Below are 24,147 nucleotides of genomic sequence, written 5' to 3' on the forward strand. Positions count from 1 at the left end.
TTTTCACCCGTCGCAACTTTAGTGTCCCGTCGAAATTCTCAAAGCCGACCGGCGTTAATTACGTTCGCGCGCTGCACGTCGGGAAAATGACGTCACACGCATGCGCAGTACGGCCGGCGCGGGAGCGCGCCTCATTTAAATTTTAAACGCCCCCAGGAGAGGAGGACCGCCTTACGACGGCGGCATTTAAGTTACACTGCGTGTAATTTCTACCTAAGTGCTTTGACGATCAGGTACTTAGGTAGAAATTTTAAGTCAGTGTAACTTAACTGCTGAAATTTAAGTTACGCACAGTTTTTGAGAATTTGGCCCATTGTTTTTTTCAAAATTGTCGGTAACAGTCCACTATTCAAGACCACCGAAGCGTAGGGGTGGCAGACCGGTGTTGTGCTGAGAGGATCAGAGGATTAGGTAAGTATATCTCTTTACTTTTTTGCCCAGAGTTCATCCTTAAGACGTATACAATATTAACATAAGGTTGAAGGTGCGCAATACTCACAGTATATTATAAAAATATGGCCATGACTAAGCTTATTAAAAATATAAATAAAGATCTAATATAACCAACAGGGTTGAATAATGATTGACAGATTGATTTAAAAGAAAAGATCAAATTTGTAAGCAAAAAAATCTGAGGCCTTGTACACACGAGCAGACATGTCTGATGAAAACGGTCCGCGGACCGTTTTCATCGGACATGTCTGCTGGGAGCTTTTGGTCTGATGTGTGTACACACCATCAGACCAAAATCCCAGCAGACAGAGAACGCAGTGACGTATAAGACACCGACGTTCTCTAACACGCGAGTTCAATGCTTCCACGCATGTGTCAAATGTGTCAAATCAATTCGACGCATGCGCGGGATTTGGGGCCGCTGGTTATACGTCATAACCAGCGGACATGTCCGATGAGTCGTACTAACCATCGGACATGTCCGACGGACATGGTTCCAGCGGACAAGTTTCTTAGCATGCTAAGAAACTTTTGTCCGCTGGAAACCTGTCCGCTAGGCCAGAAAACTGTCCGCTAGGCCCTACACACGATCGGACATGTCCGCGGAAAGTGGTCTGCGGACCAGTTTCCGCGGACATGTTCAGTCGTGTGTACAAGGCCTGAGAATTTGAGTAAAACAACCTACAAATATTAGAATTTTTTTAGGAAATTATTCCTTCAGTCCCAGACAGTAGGCCATAAAACAAGTAGTCAGGTAGTTGGTACCTGACTGGTATGAACTCATGTGAACTGACTACGAAATGTTTCTATCTATTCTAAAGTGTTCACCGCACTAGGAGAAAACCAAATGTACATTGTGTTTCCTCAAACTTTTTATCCATGTAATAAATTCTACCAGTTATTCAATCTAACTATTGTCACTGTGATCCTTCTAAAATCTTGGCCTACACCCTGCATACCACCTTGCAGTTTGAGGTCACCATCACTGGCGACTCTTACTGGTGGTATTGATTTCAGTAATTAATATAGTTTCCTTTAAAGTGGTTGTTAACCTCAGACATGAAATGGGAAAAAACATATCCCTCTGTAGTGTATCAATCCAGAGCACTAAGTGTAATTTCTCTTTGCTGCCTCCTTCCTCTTCTGACAAATTGTCTTGACACCAAAAGAAAAATGGTGTGGAGAGGAGGGCACGGCCTTTGATTGACAGCCTTAGCTATGTTCCTGTGTGCTGTGTAAATGGGAGTTCTCCTCACTGATGTACTGTAACTTCAGCTCTCCGCCCCCAGCTTTTCAGAGCTGAGAGATCCTGTGTAAATTCTGCACTTTGAATGGATGTAATGGACAGACAGATTAAACAAGTACAACTTATGTAGGAGGATTTTTTTTCCATCTCTGTGTATCACCTGAGGCCATTTACCTCACTGGATTGACAACCACTTTAATTCTAGGTTATAACTTTCACGCATATAATGCCTATACATTTGCCTATACATATAGATAACCCATCATTATAGAAGGCACCTATTAATTTTCACGGAAAACAAAATAAGGGTCTATGGCAGTGGGCTTTGGGCTGTTGCTGATGCTATCAGTCAGCCAAGAGTTTGAGATGCTTCTGAGATCATTTTGAATGTATGTACCTTGTGTCTAACCTCCTGTGAACTGCATGATACCTGCCACCTACTTCAAGCGTGTTTTGCATTCCCATCGACTAACCATAATGTTCAGTAAAACCATAAGGCCAATGTGTGCTTGTGCTGTTTAGATTTAGGTCCAGTGCTTTGTCTAGGTCTGTAAAACTAAATTCCCTAAAAGAAAATTGTTGTTGGCCTAAAATAAACACCATATTGAAGATAGCCAGCACCAAGAAAATACTTCCAGGTAAATTTAAAACATTGAGCTATTAAAAACGTTGCTAAGTATTTCATTAATGGGGGGAAAAAAATTAAACGACAAAAAACAATTACTGGGAACTATACATCCTCATATATGACTTTCATTAATGCACTGGTAAATTAGTTTAATTGCCCTTCTAAGCCAATAATGATCCTACTCAGGCTCAGACAGGGCATGTTTGCCAGAATAAAGACCAAACAGCTAATCTCCTTAAAGTAGACGACATCTTGATGATAATTTCAGCCATAAAGTTCAATTAAGATTGTTAACAGTGTTTTCTTTACCAGATATAAGTATTTTAGTATTCAGAATATTTAGGGTATTCTATAGATGTTATAATTTCTGAAAATACATTACATATGCAAAGGCTTCAGAACCCAAGTTTTAATAAACCTGAAATTAGATTTGTAACATAAACACAAAATCATTTTATTTAGCGATCGTGGCATAAACATGCACGCCCACTCTGATTACATATGTCTATGTACAGTGCAGATGTCTTTCAAGGCTGTCTTGTATTTTGGGAATGATAGTGACAATCCATATTAGCTGATTGAATCCTGAAATGAATTGGCCTAGGGCAGTGATGGCGAACCTTCGCACAACAGATGTTTTAAAACTACATTTCCCATGATGCTCGTACACTCTGCAGTGTAGTTGAACATCATTGGAAATGTAGTTCCAAAACATCTGGGGTGCCAAGGTTGGCCATCACTGGAAAAGGGGTTTCTGCAGATACAGAGGACCAACATGCAATTGTTTCTCCGACTAAATGTTTTGGACGAATTCGGAAACTTGCAATGTATATCCATTTATAGCTTTGTTTAGTAAGGCTACTTTCACACATGACATGTGCAGTGCATTATTGTGCGTTGTTGCATGCCTGATTAAGGAACCACATTCATTTTGAACAAGCTGACAAAACCCCAAAGCTGGACATGTAGCTTTTCCTAAAAACATGCACAGGTTTCCATCCGTGTGTGGTATGCTGAAGCACGTTTGTTGAGGTGCAGATGCAAGGTGTTGGGGTGCCATCCAAAAAAAATGGCACACAGATGTGAAAACATCTAAAACAACCAAAAAAAAAGCATCTAATTTCTGCATAAATGTATGTATAAATGTTATAACACTCCCTTACTCTATCCAAAATGAAAAAAATTCAAGTTTTGCCCATAGTCCTACTTTAATGCCATGTACACACGGTTGTTTTTCGGCATTAAAAAAAACCGACCTTTTTAAAAACGTCATTTAAAATCATTGTGTGTGGGCTTCACATTGTTTTTCGGCTTCGAACAAAAAATTCGAACATGCTGCATTTTTTAACGTCGTTTATTAAAATTTTGTTTTTCGGGGTGTAAAAAATTATCGTGTGTGGGCTAAAACGACGTTTTAAACCCGCGCATGCCCAGAAGTGAGTTATAAGATGGGAGCGCTCGTTCTGGTAAAACTACCATTCACAATGGAGTAAGCACATTCATCACGCTGTAACAGACAAAAAAGCGCGAATTGTCTTTTACTAACAAGGAATCAGCTAAAAGCAGCCCAAGGGCGAATAGAACTTCAGAGTGCCGTCGTATGTGTTGTACGTCACCGCGCTTTGTTCATCATTTTTCAAAAACGATGGTGTGTGGGCAACATCGTTTTTAATGATGAAGTTGGAAAAACTTATTTTTTTGGACATGCTGAATAACATAGTTTTTTTCATGCCGAAAAACGACCGTGTGTACGCGGCATTAGGAGCTCATCTGAAGATCTTCCAAATATTTCAACATCCCTAAAGCAAACAGTAGTCCTCGTGCCTGGGTAACTTATCAAAATATAAAACCAAACGTAAAGCTGATATATTTCAAAATGGTGAAAGTAAACACGCAATGCATTACTGTTGGTTACTTCATATCATATATATGTCTTGGTGTGAATAATTGCTGATATTCTTGTTATCATTTCGCTGTTAGACCAAATTCACATTTCGAATTGTGAAAATTCATAAAATTTATGGCATTGTTAGTGTGTAATGGCATTAGTATTTTGCGATGATGTAAAACAGAATTCAACATGCATTTTGCTGCATTTCATAACATGTGTTTTGCGTACATTTAGGCCCCGTACCCATGGGCCGAATGCCAGCCACCATCGGCTAGTTTAATAAGAACCGGCTGACATTTGGCCCGTGTGTATGCCAGCCGGTCCAACAGAGGCTGGCTGTTTGGCTGGCTTCTGTCGGGCGAGCATGCTGGAAAAGCAGCAGCCAACCGGCTCTTGATCAGCACTGTCAGCAAATGGCTGAGAGCGTTGATCGGAGTGTTCTGGCGAGGGGGCTGGCCCTTCTTTCAGAACATACCAGCTTAGCAGAGCCGATTGCTGTACTAACGTCAGATCGATAGTACAGGGGCTCCGACCGGAGCTGCAGTTTTTTTCATTCAACCCTCTGGATTGAAAGGAAAAAAAAACTAGTATTGTGTACCAGGCTTTTCCCAAGAATAGAAAATTTGCTGTCTGAGGGCTTTACAGTAAAGTATGTTCAAAATACAGGAAACATGCATTATCACTGAAGTAAAACTAAAGGCAAAACATTTCAATTCCAAGTAGAGTAAAGAAGGGTTTTAATCGCTGTCAACTAATTATTATTATTACTATGCCATCTGTGTCCTATTGGGGAGAGTTTCTTTCACTTCCTGTCACTCAGCCATTACAGGAAGTGAGAGAAAATCCCTTTAAAGTGAGTAAGTTCTTGGTTGTTACCTTGGTCACCAGAACTAGTGTCCTCATAGGAATGTATTTCCCTCTATTCCTGTTTGGCCCGGTACACACGAGCAAACATGTACGATGAAACCGGTCCGTCGGACCGTTTTCACCGTACATGCCTGCCAGAGGGCTTCTGTATGATGGTTGTACTAACCATCGTACAGAAGTCCGCGCGTAAACAATACGCGGGTCGTGTCCGCGTCGTCGCCGCGACGATGACGCGGAGACGTGGGCGGGCCTGCCATTTAAAGGCTTCCACGCATGCGTCGAAGTCATTCGACGCATGCAAGGGATGGCGGGCGCTCGGACATGTACGGTAGGTCTGTACTGACGACTGTAGGTCTGTACTGATGTCCGAGCAGGCAGGATTCCAGCGGACGGTTTTAAAACACGTCCAGGAATATTTGCCCGCTGGGAAAAGGCCCGGCGGGCAAATGTTTGCTGGAATTCGGCCCGCTCGCGCCTACACACGACCGAACATGTATGCTGAAACTGGCCCGCGGACCAGTTTCAGCATACATGTTTGGTCGTGTGTACGGGGCCTTTTGGGGACAGCCCAAAATGCGTGAATCTATTTTACTTTCAGTTTAAAGGGGTTGTAAAGGTTCGTCTTTTATTTTCTAAATTGGTAACTTAAAGCTAGCGCATTGTTGGTTTACTTACCTTTTCCTTCAATTTCCCTTCTAAATGTTTTTTTTCTTTGTTTGAATTTCTCACTTCCTGTTTCTCCTCAGTAAGCTTTCCACCATCATCCGAGCGGTGGAAAGTCATTTAGAACAGCTTACTGAACACCTTACTGAGGAGGAACAGGAAGTGAGAAATTCAGACAAAGAAAACAAAGACAAAAAAACATTTAGAAGGGAAATCGAAGGAAAAGGTAAGTGAACTAACAATGCACTAGCTTAAAGGAACCTATTTTGAAAATAAAAACAGACCATTACAACCCCTTTAATATCTATGGCCTTTAAGTAGGCATTTTTCGAGCCATTCTTAAAATTCTGTGGAGTTTTCGGCATTCATGTTCACTCATTTGCCCTGATTGCCCTTTTATAAGAATAAATCAAGCTTTGCTTGCTTCAGTCCTGCAGGCAGAAATCACATTTGCAAAGCACCATGCTGCTTTATAAATGGATCCCTTAGATGGGGAATGTGGGAATGGAGCCTCATAGACCATTTTATTCTGTACTTTTCACAGTTCAACACGTTTATCTCCTTTAATTATATTGGTTTACCTTGATTGTTGCCTAATAAAATAAATAAAAACCCATGCTAGACATACTAGTTGGTGGTCAAAGGTGAAAACAGCTAATCTCATGCAAAAACGGAAGATATATTTTAACTAGTTTGCCTGAAAAGCTTAGCTGTGTCAGGAAATATGACTCAATGTAATCACATTTGTGGCTAGGTATTTGGGTGGGGGATGAAAATTATGAGAACATGTGAATGAACATGCATTAGCACTGCACACTTCCGGCTGCACTCCTAAAGATTATTCCATTATTCATGTAATCATATAATGCTTGAAAACACTCACCACTGTATTGTTAACTTATACAGCTTAATAAGAAGTATTTTTAAAAATTCAAGATTTACATGGGTAGTTAAAAGTAGCTTTTCCAAATAAATATACTAAAGATTGTTTCTTACATTTTTCCTAAAAATTTTGAATATAGCTTACCAAAAAGCCATATTACACAACATTGTACCATCGCTGCCTGGACAGCTTCTGGTATCTTGGGATTATAAAAGAGAATTGGCCCCTTTCTGATCAGGTCCACCGGTCAGTTTTTTTTAAGGCAGACCTGATCGGAAGCTCAATGCAGATCTACTTCCAAGTCTGCCCAGGTTGATGTCCTTTTCCATTTTCGACGACTTAATCTGGCCAAAGACGGTTCAAACCTTTTCCGATTTCTCAGGAACCAGACAAGATTTCATGGGTTTATTGTACCCAAGTCAATCGATTGACTTGGGTAAAACCAGCATGTTTGATTTGTAGGATGTGAATATTGCCAGCAGCTATAGTCACTAGCAATAATCACTGTGTTCCCCACGCATCATCTATGGTAGGCATTAAACGTGATGGATTAGGGGGTAGCCTGATGTAAACAAGCAACACAATTCATTTACACCTGGCTGCCCAAAGAGCTATCACAAAGTCCACCGGACACAAATTGAATGGCCCCGGATATCAAAAAACTGACTTCCGACTCATTCAGATCTGATTTAACAGGGGATCTGCTCACAGATCCCCTGTTGATTGGAGTGGACAATGCTCCATGTGAATGGGCCCAAAGTACACCAAGGCAGTTTATGGTTATATGGGCTACAGAACACCAACAAACTGTCCAATAAACTAGTTTAATTAACATTGAAACCTTCTTAAAACAGAAGGTATCTTTATCTGCATGTCTTACTTCCACCACAAATCCAAAAGTTAAGGGGATTTTGCCTCGCTTAATTATCTCTTTTATGTCCCATTTGCTATCTCATTGCTCCTTAACCACTTGCCGACCGCGCACCGCAGTTATACGTCCACAAGGTGGCTCTGCTGGGCGAGAGCACGTAATATGACGTCCTCTCTCCCAGCCGCCGGGCACACGCGATCGCTCGGTACAGAGCGGGGACCGGGAGCTGTGTGTGTAAACACACAGCTCCCGGTCCTGTCAGCAGGGGAAATGCTGATCTTCGGTTCATACAATGTATGAACCGAGGATCAGTGTTTCCCCTAGTGAGGCCACCCCCCCCCCCCACAGTAAGAACACACCTAGGCATACTTAACCCCTTCCCCGCCCCCTAGTGTTAACCCCTTCACTGCCAGTGGCATTTTTATAGTAATCCAATGCATTTTTATAGCACTGATCGCTATAAAAATGCCAATGGTCCCAAAAATGTGTCAAAAGTGTCCGAAGTGTCCGCCATAATGTCGCAATACCGGAAAAAAAAAATCGCTGATCGCTGCCATTACTAGTAAAAAAAATATAATAAAAATTACATAAAAATACCCCCTATTTTGTAAACGCTATAACTTTTGCGCAAAACAATCAATAAATGCTTATTGCGATTTTTTTTACGAAAAATATGTAGAAGAAAACGTATCGGCCTAAACTGAGGAAAAAAAATGTTTTTTTATATATTTTTGGGGGATATTTATTATAGCAAAATGTAAAAAATATTCATTTTTTTCAAAATTGTCGCTCTATTTTTGTTTATAGCGCAAAAACTAAAAACCGCAGAGGTGATCAAATACCACCAAAAGAAAGCTCTATTTGTGGGGAAAAAAGGACGCCAATTTTGTTTGGGAGCCACGTCGCACGACCGCGCAATTGTCTGTTAAAGCGACGCAGTCCCGAATCGCAAAAAGTACTCTGGTCTTTGGGCAGCAATATGGTCCGGGGGGTAAGTGGTTAAAGAGTATCTAAACCCAAGAACAAAAATATAACAGTCTATTTCAGCTTACAAGTTCTTAGGTGTAGTGGCTGCATTAATTTTTTTAGCCAGGCTTTTTTTTTCTCTTTATTTTCACCTGGTGAGTCTACCACTAATAGCTTTCCTCTCTTAGGGTGACAATGCTCACTCCATATAATGTATCTATGGAGGAGAATGTTTGTCACCCTAGGGTAGAAAGTATGTTTGGACTACAGAATTTCTTCCTTTCTCCTCATTTCCATAACATAGGAGGGAGATATTCCGTGTTACACACAAAAAGCTGGAAACAGTGCTAGCTGTTAACAGTGCAGCACAAGAAGAGAGCACAGGAAGTTAAGCTGGCCATAAGTTATACCATTTTCTTGTACAATTATCCTTTAGATTTTCCTAAACCATATAATAATGAGGTCAAACCTAAACTCTAAAGCCTAGTACACACTAGTAGTTTTTTCTCGTTCAACCCAGCAGGGCTGAATGAAAAAAAAAATTGACAGCTCTGGAGGAGCTGCTGTACTAACCATGTGATGTTAGTATACTGATCACCCCTGCTGTGCTATTGTGTTATGACCTTTTTTGGTCAGCCGGCCCCAAATGGCTGGCTTCTGTCCAACTGGCTGCAGTACACACGGGCCGAATGCCGGCTGGTTTCTATTGAACCGGCCGATGCCGTCCGACATCCAGCCTGTCTGTACGGGGCTTTACAATCTGTATGCAATCAGGCAGGCCATTGCACTACATAGTTGGAGGTTGAAGTCTAAGGCCTCGCACGCATGATCGGTTAACCAGAGGATAACGGTCTGATGGACCGTTTTCATCGGTCCAAACCGATCGTGTGTAGGCCCCATAGGTTATTTAACCTTCGGTTAAAAAAAAGCCAACTTGCGTTAAAAAATCCACGCATGCTCAGAATCATGTCGACGCATGCTTGGAAGCATTGAACTTCATTTTTTTTCAGCACGTCGTTGTGTTTTACGTCACCACGTTCTGACACGATCAATTTTTTAACCGATGGTGTGTAGGCGCGACGGACCATCAGTCAGCTTCATCGGTTAACCTATGACAATGGTCCGTCGGTCCGTTCTCATCGGATGGACTGATCGTGTGTACGCGGCATAAAGGAAATTGAATACAAAAATAGTATAATGTATAGCCAGCTTTATCAGCTCACTAGATTTTTGTTAAGATTACAGGTATTTTTTGCACTTATTGAACAGATATAAGAAAATGCCTTCACATTTACATTTAACAAACCAAAAAGGAGAAAAGTTTATTGTTAGGTTTATATATACTTTAAGGCCTACTCCATACAGGCCATGGTTTCCATAAACTGCACTATTGATGGCCAAAAAGCCTGAAACATCTGCGTGCAGTTTCGAATAAATGGCTCGATAATTATAGCCAATTTTACAATCAAGCAAGCTTATGATCAAACAAATACATCCATCCATACCTGCACATAATAAAGTACATTCTTCCATACTTCCAAACATACCAGCAGAACCTTAGACAGATAGCTCCAAGCATACAGCCATTCTTCCATCCATCTACAGATCCATGCACACAATTCCCTAAAGTATCCTAGATAATAAGATGGTTATCTCATCAAACTAAAAGATGCCAGAATACATAATAAAGGAAAGAGCTTTACCTAATTTAGTAAGCCCTCAGGTCAGGGAGAGGAACCACGCCTGCGATACAATTTAAAGGGTGGTCGCGCCTCTTACAGTGTTTAATGAATAGATTCTAAAACTTGCATTCACATTAAGGTAGTTTGGCTACCTATGCCACACAACTGAAATTAAAACAGGTCATTTACTCTTCTAATTATTAATAAGAAAGACAGAAAGAAAATCAAACATTATATTCGTAGTATTTTTTTTTCTTTTGCTAAGGCTACTCAGAAAATAATATCGTTTTAGAATTCGTAAGACTTAATACTAAGCCTCTGAAATCTGCAGACTTATTTTTCGTCTTTAGTGAGAAATGGAATTTCTTTATCCTTCAGTTCTGCACTGACAGCAGATCATGAAGTCTTAGGCCTCGTACACACGACCAGTTTCCTCGGCAGAATTCAGCTTCCGACCGAGTTTCTGGCTGAATTCTGCCGAGGAAACTGGCCGTGTGTACACTTTCGGCCGAGGAAGCCGACGAGGAGCTCGACGAGGAAATAGAGAACATGTTCTCTATTTCCTCGTTGTTCTATGGGAGCTCTCGTCCCGCCGAGCTCCTCGGCGGCTTCAGTGCTGAACTGGCCGAGGAACTCGATGTGTTTGGCACGTCGAGTTCCTCGGCCGTGTGTACGAGGCATTATAAAGTCATTAAGCATTTCTGAACCCTTTAAGAAACTCTTAGTCACAGTATTTCTTTAATAAAGATTTTTTTTTTTCAATTTTTGCATATTATCTATCCGACAATGCAGTAAAGTACACAAATAAATTACAGTTTCATTAAAAAAAAGTCACTTTATTCATCAAATGTGCACAGCATTTGCAATTACAGCAGTTTGTTTTTTCAGTAACAATAAAAAGTTTTGAATGTTGCTTCATAAATACTTGATAAGTCAATTTACAAAAAAAGTTAAAGGCTAAACATGTGTCCTTTAAAACATTATAAAAAAAAAATAGAAAAAAAACAAACAAAAAAAAACACCTTTAAAAGCATTCAAGGGAACTGAAGTTACAAGATGTTAATTTATGTGCTATTCTGACTTGGAATAAGTAAATAATTGTCCTGCAATACAGCAATCAGTCAAAGCCAAAGGTTGCTCATCCTATTGGCTCATGATTTATTTTTTCTGCCTACCAAAAAAAGGTGACATGACTCACAATGGAGCTCTTTGATGCTGTAGGGATTATTAATATAAATCTTTTACATAAAACAATGGTCTAATTCCCTTCTCTACCTTTTGTTATGACCCAAAAGGAAACATTACCAGGTAACAAAGCTTAATGAATCACCTCCTGTGAGAGCTACCAGTTATAGCCTATTGCAGTACACATGAAAATAACATTGCAAAAACAATAATTATGACTTCCTTGTTCTGCAGATATTTTTGCTTTTACATTTCTGTTTTGTTTTAGTCTAGAATTACCTTTAAAGGCATATTAAGTAAAAGTCTCTAAGATTTTACTTTCAACAACTCTTCCCACACCCAATCAGGAGAAAAAATAAAAATAAAAAAATAGGCGTTACTCCTAACTGCTTCACTGAGCTGGCTAAAAAAAACAATTCGAGTTTTGACTATAACATTTTGGTATATCAGAGAATGGCCATTTGGTACATGATTTATCTCACATATGCAGCTAGTTGTCTCTTTTTCACTCAACACCGTCTAAAGGGACACTATGAATAAAATGTATATTTCTCTTGTGGAAAAAAGCCACGAAGGGACCATATTCAATATGTTTACTGGTTTTAATGTACATTGTAGAATCAGCTTTACGGGGCTCTGATCAATTATTATTCATGTTATTGTATCCTCAGACTATTACAGAACTTGGCCTGCCAATATACATGGCTAAGGGTGCACACATGAAAGAATCCAGGAACCAGTCGGTACATTAAAAAAAAAAAAAAAACATTAAAAGGCATGGCATAATCGATTCAATTGACTATATTAAGGTTAAAGTCAACTAGCCTTCCAAACATTAGTAGACATAAAAAGCAGACACTTAGCAGAGCCTGTCTAAGCAGTGCACATATTTTATAGAGGGCCCCAGAAGGACCTAAACCCTAGAAACTCATTTATGTAAGGCTGGCCATACACAGTTCAAATCTTGTCCGCTTCCCTGCTCCCTTTCCGGGAGAAGACAATGGCCTGGCTGAAGGAATTCTCACATCAACACTGTCTGTGTTGATGGTGGAATCAAGAAAATTTATTTTCTGCAACCCGTGGTTGCAGGAAAGAAATTTGCTCCATGTATGGCCGCCATAAGTCTTAACCAGCTCCTCTTAACAAGAGTCTTATTATCTGATGCCTCCCATAATTCACTGTTGGCCTATACCTATCAAGGGTCATCTCAACAACCAATAGTAAGGCATGGGGGACCTGAAGCTGACATTTGCATACTAATGAGTTATGTGTTTTGCGGTTCCTGGGGCACTCTACAACATACATGACTGTTCATATAGGAACCTCTAGATGCCATCTTTTAATGTATGGTGATAGGCTAGATGGTTTGCAGTTCATATTAAATACCAGCCCTAACTGTTAAAGTGCATTGGTTATATGGTTCCTTGGATGTGTTCCGCCATGTATTAGGCAATAGTGACAATACTATATCATTTAGTCACAGCAAAAAAAAAAAATTGCTTCAGACGGCCAGTAAAGTTAAGAGGAAATCTTTGATTTATTTTTTTAATACTCATTAACCTGATTGACTGTTTGAAGCAAACGCGGGTCATCTGCTGGACCTAATTAGACACAGTATTCATTTATTTCTAGTGGAATAACTGATAGGCATTTCCTAAATATTATTTCAGATCACATAAAGGATGAAAATCAATTTAAATTTCAAATTCTGTATAATCACACATCCTGCTGTCACAATCCACTAAAAGACCCGATTTGAATACGTTCTTGCATACATACAAACAACTTCATTATGGCTCAAGAAAATCTTTTTAAAACCCTGCAATATGCCTCTTTCTTTCAAGCTAAATTTTGTCTGTGATTCTAAACTAAGCATGTAAACAGTCTACCCATATTAAAAATGCTCAACCCGTAATTTTATTCATCTTCCTGTGAATCAGAACTCACAAAAAGGAAAAAAATTAATTTATCATACCCAAAGCTATGCAACTATGATTATACTTTTAGGTAGGGAAGTAAAATACTATGCAATTCTAAAATGATTACCGCTTCCTCAGATATAGCAAAGAACTGGGAAGTGTGTCATTTTTGGTATTTTACTATGATTTTAGAGGATATCAAATTATTTGCCTAACCCGCTGCTCTATTTTACATCTCACTGCCAGTATAAAAATAACAAAATATACTTTCAAAAATAGTTTAATGAATATAATTCAAAGTCTTAACTAATAGATTATTAAAGGGGGGGTTCCTCCTAAAAGTTCTTCTATAAAGATTATACTTGAGGGGGAGGTAGGGAAGGGAGCTGTACATAATGATACAACCAGGGATCTTGCCTCCCCCTCAGCACTTAGGTATGTCAAAAGCCTTTTTTCAGGTTTCTAGTCTACTGACGAAACGGTTACCAAAAAGACCTGCTCTTGGCAACTGCTTCCAGAAGGGGTTCATACAAAGCCCCAAGATGGCAAGTTCACTAGGGTAGAAAACTTTTAGGTAAAACCCCTTTAAGCAGAGAATGTAAGGCAGTGACATCATTTCTGTGGACCCTCAACAAAAATTCTAGCAATAACGTATGTTGCATATATTTTGTTTTGCTAAATATGATAATCAAGTGCATTTTGGACTTCAGTGAACAGACCTCTAAAACTAACTTTTACAGACCTTAATTAGAAAACAGTGCATGGATGAAAGTAAGAAGCACCATAATCATTAGAACCAATCAGAATTCACCTTATTGACAAAATAATTTTTGATTGGCTTCAATAAAGGTTACACTTCCATTTCGCACTTTTCTCTTAGAACTATTTTACTGAAAGGTCTAATTATCTCTAATACCAACTACTGGGGTTCTAATTATATGAGGCACATAGTTATCAAACACCCTTGAATGTAAAAGTCACATGGTGAAAACCTGCACTTGCAAAGCAGGACTAACTATAACATTCTATTGGATCAGTGGACAGAAAAAAAAAACATTTTATATATAAAAGAACATGAAATTGCATCCACATATGTAATTACTACAGAGTTTTATCAAAAAGAAAAACTAAGATGGAGTCTCAGTCTAAGGGGCTATCTAACCAGAAAAGGACCTTAGGAGAAAAACAGAGTGGACCGAAGAACTACAGTGTCAAGTATTTCAAAAGAATTTCAAGCTGAGGACAAATCTATTACATATGTGTGTGGGTGAAAATGTTATATGTAGCTCTTTATAGTTTAAGTTGCTTTAAGGAATAGCCCAGGAACATGAAAAGCAATCTGCTATATTCTGTTGTTATACATTCCAATAAAAGAATAGAATTCATGTATATATCTGGTCTTCTTGTTCATTAAATGAGAGAGAAAGAGACAAAAACCTGTAGGTTAAGAATTATGGCTCCCATACGTATTTCTAACAAGCCTTAAAATATTATTGTGGCTTTATCATGGTTAGATAAAATAATCTGTTGATACAAGATGCCAACCACTATTTCAGTGCAGTTATAAAAACTCGAGCATGTACACCTTCATTTGGAAAGGTGTACCAATATCACTTGGTAGGCAAAGTTAAAGAGAGGTTGGTAAAACACAGGCAGCCATATTGGTTAAGTGTCTAAGCTGACCAAATCCACTTCCACCTTTTATGCTTAAAAAATGACTTTATGTGGTATATATAGAAAATCTAAATATACATTATGTATCTATTGATAGTGCATTCACGTTTAAAATTTAGCCAGGCAAGTTGTCTATATGTTAAAAATGCTTCCGTGTTTGTTGTGTAGACATGCAATTTTTATTATTTCATCAACACCATTAATTTCAAGCTTTAACTTAAAGCTCTGAAAGTTTTATTTTTTTTTACTTTTTTAATATCTATAATAAATATTATCTTTATATAATAAATATATTTTATTGGTTTATTTTATAAGAAAATAAAAATGTCCTTCTTAAGGTCGTCATAGTCTCCTTGTTTATCCAACAATTGCAAGAAAATTACATAACATTTAAACAAATCATTGTAACATTGTACATTTTCAGAAATCACAAGAGATCATAGGCATTCAAGAAAAAAAACTTGATTGAACGTTCAATAGAACCATTTATACATACAGCGTACCTTTTTGAATGCAAACTTTAACCAAACGCTGGATTCCATTGGTATTCCACAGTCTTGCTTTGTGAAATTCATTTTTTTGTTTTTTGTTTGTTATTTTTTTTGTTTTTTGTAATAAGGCAAGTAAAAACATAATACTTTAAAAGCAGTTAATAGTTCTTTAAAATGTATATATAAATGGTTTTCAGTCTCCAGTGTTTCCGATGCACGTCAGTTGAAGCTTCTTTCATAATTTAGGCAGCAGAGTCAATCTACACACGCTTATTAGAGTGACTCTGAATGCAAAACAGTCCAACAATCACATTCTCTAGCTCTTTAAGAAAGATATTTTTCAAGATCGCAGCTGAGGTTCACAGGAGGAGTGTGCAGTGACCTGTGGATAAATAGAGGTCTTTCAGTTTCAGGTTTAATTATCCCCAATGAATGAGGACTTGCAAAATGATATGAAAATTATAAACACCTAAAAAAAAAAAATAGAGCTTTGCTGTTGAAGATAGTATTGGAATTTCCAGCATCATTAAAAGGTAAAATTTATTGCTCACAGCAAATGAAAAGATGCCTATCCATGTATTTCCCTGTCATTAGGTTACACAGGGCACAGAGCTGCAGATAAATTATAATTACCAGCAGCAGATAGAGCAATTTAAAAACCAGTTTAGGATAACAAAATACAGCATTGCAACTGCCAGCACTAGCAGAAATTCAACATGAAAAAGAAAATGCAACATGTTTATTAATTAACCTGGTCAAAAAATAATGGGCCTTATTATAGTAGAGCTGAAAAGGAAAGGTGTTGGCCACAGCAGCCACAAAAATTCAATATGTTTATTTATTATTTTGCGCAGGTCAGAAAACAAAACCAAGCATCCGGTTGGTTGCTATGGGCCACACCTCCTCTTTTCTTTTTCTGATTTAAAAGAGTTTTCCATATATATTTAAAGGCCATACATAAAGTACACTATTTTAACAAAAATTATAATAATCATAAACTCTTTACATTCCACACAGGAAATTCCAAATGTTTTCTTGCAGCTATAAAATGACATACAATAATTACTAATAATACGAAGAAGCAATATGCGTAAAAGCAACAAAGACAATGTTAGTCCTTAATAAAAGAAAACTTTTTCCCCACCTACCTTCTTTAAGGTAGAACTATAGGCAAAACTTTTTTTTTTCATTTTGGATAGAGTAAGGGAGGGTATTAACCCCTATAATATTTTTTTCCCAATTGCGGAGATTTACCATCACTTCCTATCCCATAGCCAAACAGGAAGTGAGAGGAAAACCAGGAAAATTAAGGGAATTCCTTAGGGACCCCCAGGACACCAGAACAAGTGTCCCTATTGGAAAATTTCCCCTCTATTACTTTTCTAGGGACACCCCAAAATTTGGGATTTTACTTTCACTTTCAATGATAACGGTAAACAGGACAAATAGAGAGGGTGAATCTTCCCTAACGGGGGGGGGGGGGGCACAGACAGCAATGAAAACTTGACAAGTGTTCTAATCCCTCTTCCCTCTATCCAAAACTAAAAATTGTTGCCTTTAGTTATACTTTAATCCTTAAAGCTAAACTTCAGACAAACAGCTAACTAAAGTAAAATACATATATGTGGGCTGTTTTACTGCTCAAATAGTTTGTTTTTCTGCCCCTCCCCAGTCCTGACCTGACCTTTATTTACTTCAGTTAAAGTGGTTGTAAACCTCTCAAATGAAAAATGAACAAAGCATATCCTTCTACAGTGTGTGCTTACCTAAATCCAAAGCACCCAGTGTGATTTCCTTCTCCTCTCTTATTCCTCTGCTATCTGCATAAAACACCTCTGAAAGTCTATGCCAATACCAGACAATCCTGGGAGATGGTTCTGCCCCCCAGCACACAGCAGGGGATTGACATACTCAGCTATGCATCTTTCCCTATGAGATGTAAAGAGGGGGTGTGTGCTTTCCTTCCACTCAGATCTCAGATTACATTCTGCTCCCTGCTGTATGCCGTGCAGTGTGTGACATCAGATTCCTGCCCCCTGCCTTCTGGAGATAAGAAATGCTGTGTACATTTTAGAATTTAAAGCGGAGGTTCCGCGGCCAATCTTTTTTTTGTGTGTGCATTCAATGGGGTTTTAGATCAGAACAAAGGGCCAGATTCACAGAAGAGATACGACGGCGTTTCTCTGAAACGCCGTCGTATCTCTCAGAGTATCTATGCGACTGATTCATAGAATCAGTTACGCATAGATAGCCCTTAGATCCGACAGGTGTAATTGACTTACACCGTCGGATCTTAGGATGCAATACCTCGGCCGCCGCTGGGTGGAGTTTGCGTCGTATTCCAGCGTCGGGTATGCAAATTAGCAGTTACGGCAATTCACAAAGGTTTTTCCCGTCGTTACGTCGGCGCAAGTCTTAGTTTCCCGTCGCAAAATTAGCGGTACTTTAACATGGTGTAAAATTACTCCACCATGTTAAAGTATGCCCGTCGTTCCTGCGTCGCTTTTGAATTTTTTGTTTTTCCCGGCGTAAGTACGTTACGCATGTCGCGATTCACAAACACGTCGCGCCGCCGTAATTTCGCGCAAAGCACGTCGGGAAAATTGCGAACAGAGCATGCACAGTACGTCCGGCGCGGGAGCGGGCTTGCGCCGGACATGTTTACGGGCGGGCTTGCGCCGGACATGTTTACGATACACCGCCGCAAGTTTACAGGTAAGTGCTTTGTGGATCGGGCACTAACACTGAAAACTTGCGGCGGTGTAACGTAAACGGGTTACGTTACACGGCCGCAATTGTACCTGAATCTGGCCCCTAGTTCTCACTTGTTAGGTGTCTAAAACCATCCCCCGTCCATTTTCGTGTAAAATATAAACTTTTAAAAACCGATGTAGGCATTTCCCATTTTGCTTGTGGGCATTGTGAAGCCCACAAGCACTTAGGGCCAAATCCTCAAAGATCCTGCCTAACTTATCTTTTCCCATTTAAGTTACATTGCCTTAAAATTTCTACCTAAGTGCCCGATCCACAAAGCACTTACCTAGAAATTTCAGGCCGTGTAACTTAAATGTCTCCGGCGCATGGCGGTCCTCTTCTGCAGGGGGCGATGACAATTTAAATGAGGCGCGCTCCCGCGCCGGCCGTACTGCGCATGCTTGTGACGTCATTTTCCCGACGGGCAGCGCGCGAAATTACGTTACGCCGGGCTTTGTGGATTGCGACGGGACAATAAAGTTGCGTCGGGAAAAAAAAAAGTTACGCGCCGAAAAAAAAAATTCAAAATTTAAAAAAAATCGCGGCGATCGAAAAAAAGGTCTGTTTTTACAAGGTGTAACTAGTTTACACTTTGTAAAAGCAGAACTAATTTTACGTATGCAAACGTAAACTTACGCAGAAAACACAAAGCTGAAAAGCTTTGTGGATCTCCGTAAGTCCTCATTTGCATACGCGAAGCGGCATTTCGACTCGAAATGCCCCCAGCGGCGGATGCGGTACTGCATCCTAAGATCCGACAGTGTAAGTCTCTTACAGATGTCGGATCTTCTGACTATCTTTGGAAAAATCCTTCTGAGGATCAGTTCCAAAGATAGGCACAGGGATACGCAGGCTGAACAGCAGTTCCGCCTGTGTATCTCCTTTGAGGATTTGGCCCTTACTTCCTGAAAGCGGTGAATGCTCATCTCCCAGTATTCACCGCTCTTTCCCATGCATGTGTAGTGTTTACGGCGATCTGCGCCGTAAACATCCTGGTTGCCATCACAACGGGCGACTCTGCTCCCAGGAGACATTGCAGAGAGCTCCCAGTGAACACTGCGGCACCGGGGAAAAGAGTGGAGACGCCTACTCCCGCGGGAGGAAAGACTGGAAGTCCAACTTTAAAAAGGCTATTTTACGGTATTTAAATTAGTTTAAAAAAAATGTGGTGCAGTGCTCACGATAACATATGAAAGGAGGTTCATTTCACCTTAATGTATCAAATTAGGCAAGTCATGTCAGGGGGCATAAGTAAGCGTTTACAACCACTTTAAACAATATAGCTGCGTCACCCCCCCCGGCTCCCAGCCTGTGATTAAACAGTGAAGGAGCAGCAATACACATATGAGGTCACCCTTTTTCTCTCTCTTCCTGTCAGCATGTTCTTTGTCAACACAAGTTTAAGTAGCAGAGCTGTTTGGCTTTTACTGCAGCCCTTTCCTCTCCCGGTCTGATTGCTGTACATTTGTACAAAAGGCTAAATTCAATTTTGGGCGTTTTTATTAGCAGCATTTAAAAATATTTTAATATATATATATATATAATTGTATTTATTGATATTTTATATCTGTCTGGAGTTCAGCTTTAAGTAACAAGAACCACTACATACGTGTAACAGTTTAAGTGCACTATAGGAGTCTTTGGCCTCGTACACACGGCCGAGTTTCTCGGCAAAAACCAGCAAGAAGCTTGCTGGGTTGTTTTTTTTTGCAGAGGAAACCGGTCGTGTGTTCACTTGTCAACGAGGAAACCGACGAGGATCTCGCCGGGCCAAAAAGAGAACATGTTCTCTATTTCCTTGACGGCAATGGAAAAATTTGGCTCGCCGAGATCCTCGGCGGCATCACAAGGTTTCTCGGCCATGTGTACGCGGCCTTAATGTGTCCATATAAAGATAATTTATTATTTTCCACTTCACATGATGGAAATAAAGGATATCTGATGTAAAATAAACAGTAATAAAAGATGATTTTCTCGGAGATGAGCCCAGAATATAAGGCTGTTGGATACAGACCTTAAAAAGAAATAAAATTTGCAAAAAACAACAATAGCTTGTGGGTTGATTTTTTTTAAAACCTAGAATATATTTTTACGTTCGCTCTTTTAAACTACATTTACCTATTTAGTAGCAATTTTAGTTAATATATACTTCCTGCAGCTCATGTGCAATGCACACTGTCTGCGTCTGTTAGGTGAGTTCCTGAAGTTGGATTATCACTGGCTGTCCAATGGTCCAATAAACAAGACGTTGGGTCCAGAAGGAGAATCAGAGAGGATGGCAGCAGTAAGGAACAGAAAAAAAGAGCTGTCATTATGAGAGGAGGGAAATTCAGAGGAAAGTTTGCCCTAAAGTGGACCCCCCCCCCCCCCCCCCCCAAAAACCCCAAAAGCCCTGCTGCATGTTGACTTTCAAACATCCTCAATTCATTGTAAGTACAATCAAAGCTTTATTTTTATACTTACATTTGATGTCATTGCACGTCCTGGTTTCCCAGAACACTGGTGACGTAGCCATAGCTTCACGCTAGCCCCTTGGGAAAGCTGCATCATCGAGATTTTGTCTGTAAACTGAGAAATCTTGCAAGACCTCAGGGGAAAATACTTTTTTTCCACCAAGAGATCTGCCCGAGTTCTGGTGCTGATGTCATTGGTGGGCTGGCACAGAAAATGTGGTAGGTATGGCTGCCCACCCTTAACATCTGCTTTCAAGAGGGCAGTGCGGTTTTAAAGCAAGGGGTGGGAAAAGACATTTGAAAATGAGAATAGACGAGGCAGATAATATAAGCTATACGTAGCTCCTTCATTCACAGGAAAATGTGAATGAATGACACAGCTGTGTGGGTGGAGCCCCTCAAAGCCGTGCTGTTTTCAAAAAGTAACAGGTTGCAGTATTCCGCTGTCACAGGGTGGGAAACACTGGCGGTGTATAGTAGAATGCTACATATTACACGCTAAATATGGGCGTAACATGTAAAATCTCCTAAAGGAGAACTTTGAAGGCGTGGGTCACTTAGTTCTGCAGTCCTGTGACCCATATTCAGCCTGCTGTCAGGTAACACCAGAAGGCTGGTCCAGGCTCTGCAGGAATCCTGACAATAATGTCGGAATCCTCCCAGATGCCTGACTGGCAGCTGCCTCAGCCTTTCAGTGCACCACTGAGATCCTGAGCCAGCTGCTCCTGCCCCCTCCTCTGCCTGGCGCTCCAGTGAGAAGAGAGTGGTAACTGACAGTCACCAATCTCTGCCCACTGAAGACCCAGAACAAGGTGATCAGTGGTGTTTGATCGCTCGGTTCTTGGTCTTAGAATCAGAGGAGACAGATGCATCATCCACCTAGGTGAATATGTTTGTTTGTTTTTTTGGAAATCCTGCACTTTTCTTTTAATTAAGTAATTTATGTCTTATGATTAAAAAAATTAAAAATAGGAAATTTTACATTAATGCAAGCCTTCTATTTTAAAAATAACAGTATAATATCAGCAGCAGTGATCAGCAATGAAGCATCTAGGCCTAAATAATGCAAGTTTATCCCTGTCATATTTATGATTACTACAAAACAAAGCACGTATCATAAGCCAACCACAAAAGCATATAAATAATGAACTGTCCATCTATGAAACAGTTTAACACAGGTTATCAATAATTCATTTGTGTGAAAACTTTTATCTTTTAATGTTTTGAAAAAGGCTTTATTGTGCTTGTGTCTTTTATTTTATTTTTTGTATTTTTTATTGAAAGGGATTTGTTTATTTTCACACTGTGGTGTAGAGATGCTTTACTTTATTACATCTGTCTGCTGCCTCTACACCTTAATAAATAATGTAATGCTGAGCTTAACACAAAGCAGCTAAAGCTTGTGATTTTCAAACCTTCATATATAGAAAATGTATATGACAGTTGTATCTCTCACCGGGGGAAAAAAAATATTTTTACAATGTATTATTTATTAAAGGTCATGTCCACCCAAAACCAAGATTCCAGTTGTGCGTGTAATCTTATATCTCTTAGGATACCAGGTGATTAAATATTCCAACCACAACTCCTAGTTTGCTCAATGGATACATTCATTAAAAAGATATTAGAGGTCAGCAGGTGCACTAACCAAGTGGTGCTATACCATCAAAGAGGTACCAGTTGGGGAAAAAACTGACCTCTTAGAATATAAATTAGTGATAGGCTGTAACTCACAGTAGCCAGTAAGGAACTGGAACTACAGTGGACCTAAACATAAGTTATCACAGGGTGTTCTTTTTTTAAATATTTTTTATTCGTGTATTACAAATGTGCATGGGGTGTATTGTTTTTATGTTTTTCTTTATATAAGGAGTGAGTAGTAGTATTAAAATTTCATGTAAATTAATTTTTACGACAATAAATCTTATCTTATGTCATGGCCTGCACCCAAGAAGACCCTTCAAATACTCGGCAGGACTTGGCTTCAACCATGTACCAGTTGCCTGTTGCTTCCAATTTTTCTGGGGTCTTTTTGATGCAATTGCACGCACTGACTGGCTTATCAGCCAATGAAATGCTGTCTCTTCGTCCATTCAAGTTCAAATATGGAAAAATTGTCAATCCGGGTTCACGCTATTCGTTTTTTTTTCGTTCAACCCCGGTTGAGCGAAAAAAACTGTCAGCTCTAGTCGGAGACACTGTACTAACTATGCGGGGTTAATACAGTGATCTCCCCCGCTGAGCTGTTGTGTTCTGACAGGACCAGAACACTCCGTTATTGGCTTATAGTGCTGATCGGGAGTTGGCCGGATGCTAGTCTTCCAGCATACACATCCAGACCGACATATACACAGGCAGAATGTCGACTGTTTTTTTGTTAAACCGGCAAATATCTCCTTACTTTCTGCCCGTGTGTACGGGTCTTCAGTGGGTCTCTGGTCCTACCACAATGTAAGCACGTGAAGGGCCCAACTGGCTGTTTTTATGTACATTCCAGGATGTAAATGGAAAAGAAATGGTGGTTGTCGGGGTTGTGTTTATTAATAAAGCTTTAGGTTGTGAATGGCTGCGACACGCTATGTACAGCAGCCAGAATATGGGATGACATTATGTGCATAATTTACATTATTTACCAGCAAGATAATTCAGGAATGTTTTACGGAGTCTATTTCTCAGGAATAAACAATTATAAGCTGCATATTTTACTATATGGTTAACCAAAGTGCTGTCTGTGGTTTTTCTGGAATTAAGTAGATGTGGCCTTCGGTTCACTAAATGCGGCTTCATACAGATTTATTTAACTACAATTGGCTTAATGTTTCATTTGAGTGTAGCAAGCCTGGACTCATCGTATAGTAACTGGAAACACAAAAGGTCCTATGTTATATACGATAAATTCAAATATGAATAGGTGACAATGCAGCATATGAAAATAAACTAGACACTCACTCTGTTGAACAGCGAAACAGTTCTCCTTTAGAAATCTCTAATATTTTACAAATAAGAGAACCATCTGACATGCGGGGGGTGTCTGGGTGTACACAGATAGGTAAACAGAAGAGCACAAAAGGCAGGAGAACAAAGACAGTTACTAACATGTAACTATTGTGGTTACAGCTACAAAGATTCTATTTACTATGCATGTTGTGTTCATTATTGTGTTTCTAGCATTGCTCTTTTAGGCTCCAAATACACAGAGAGATAAGAGGGCATTGGGTGGAGGTAAAGAAAACTAAATATAATAACACATAGAAGTGTCTGCTAAAACAATGCTACCGCTCTATTTTGCTGCTCATTCTGGTGTGAAGCCTCTGCAAGATGAAAGCTCAGACGTAAGTATACTTTAAAGCATAGGGGTTGGTTTACTAAAGGCAAATATACTGTGTACTACAAGTACTTGGAAGTGCAGTTGTTCTAGATCTAAAGGCGACATGCAAGGAAAATAAAAAAAACAGCATTTTTTGCTTGCACATGATTGGATGATAGAAATCATCAGAGCTTCCCTCATTTCAGATCTTCCA

The 24,147-nt window shown here is 39.6% G+C and overlaps 1 protein-coding gene across 5 annotated transcripts in view; it reads right to left on the reverse strand.

The window, feature by feature from the left end:
* Positions 1–24,147, reverse strand: part of PCDH7 (protocadherin 7) — a 1,118,542-nt gene that overhangs the window by 1,045,987 nt on the left and 48,408 nt on the right. For 3 of the 5 annotated variants that reach the window (XR_005746343.1, XM_040335153.1, XM_040335154.1), the window contains one exon: positions 10,966–15,801. The exons of the other annotated variants lie outside the window; for them this stretch is intronic. Coding sequence is in view for 1 of the 3 variants with exons in the window: in XM_040335153.1 (XP_040191087.1) it covers positions 15,760–15,801 (42 nt within the window). In the remaining 2 variants the exon portion in view is untranslated. Of the gene's footprint in view, positions 1–10,965; positions 15,802–24,147 lie in introns of those variants that run through there. 5 annotated transcript variants of the gene reach the window in all.

The sequence above is a fragment of the Rana temporaria genome, chromosome 1 (assembly GCF_905171775.1).
Source record: "Rana temporaria chromosome 1, aRanTem1.1, whole genome shotgun sequence".
Lineage (NCBI taxonomy): Eukaryota > Metazoa > Chordata > Amphibia > Anura > Ranidae > Rana > Rana temporaria.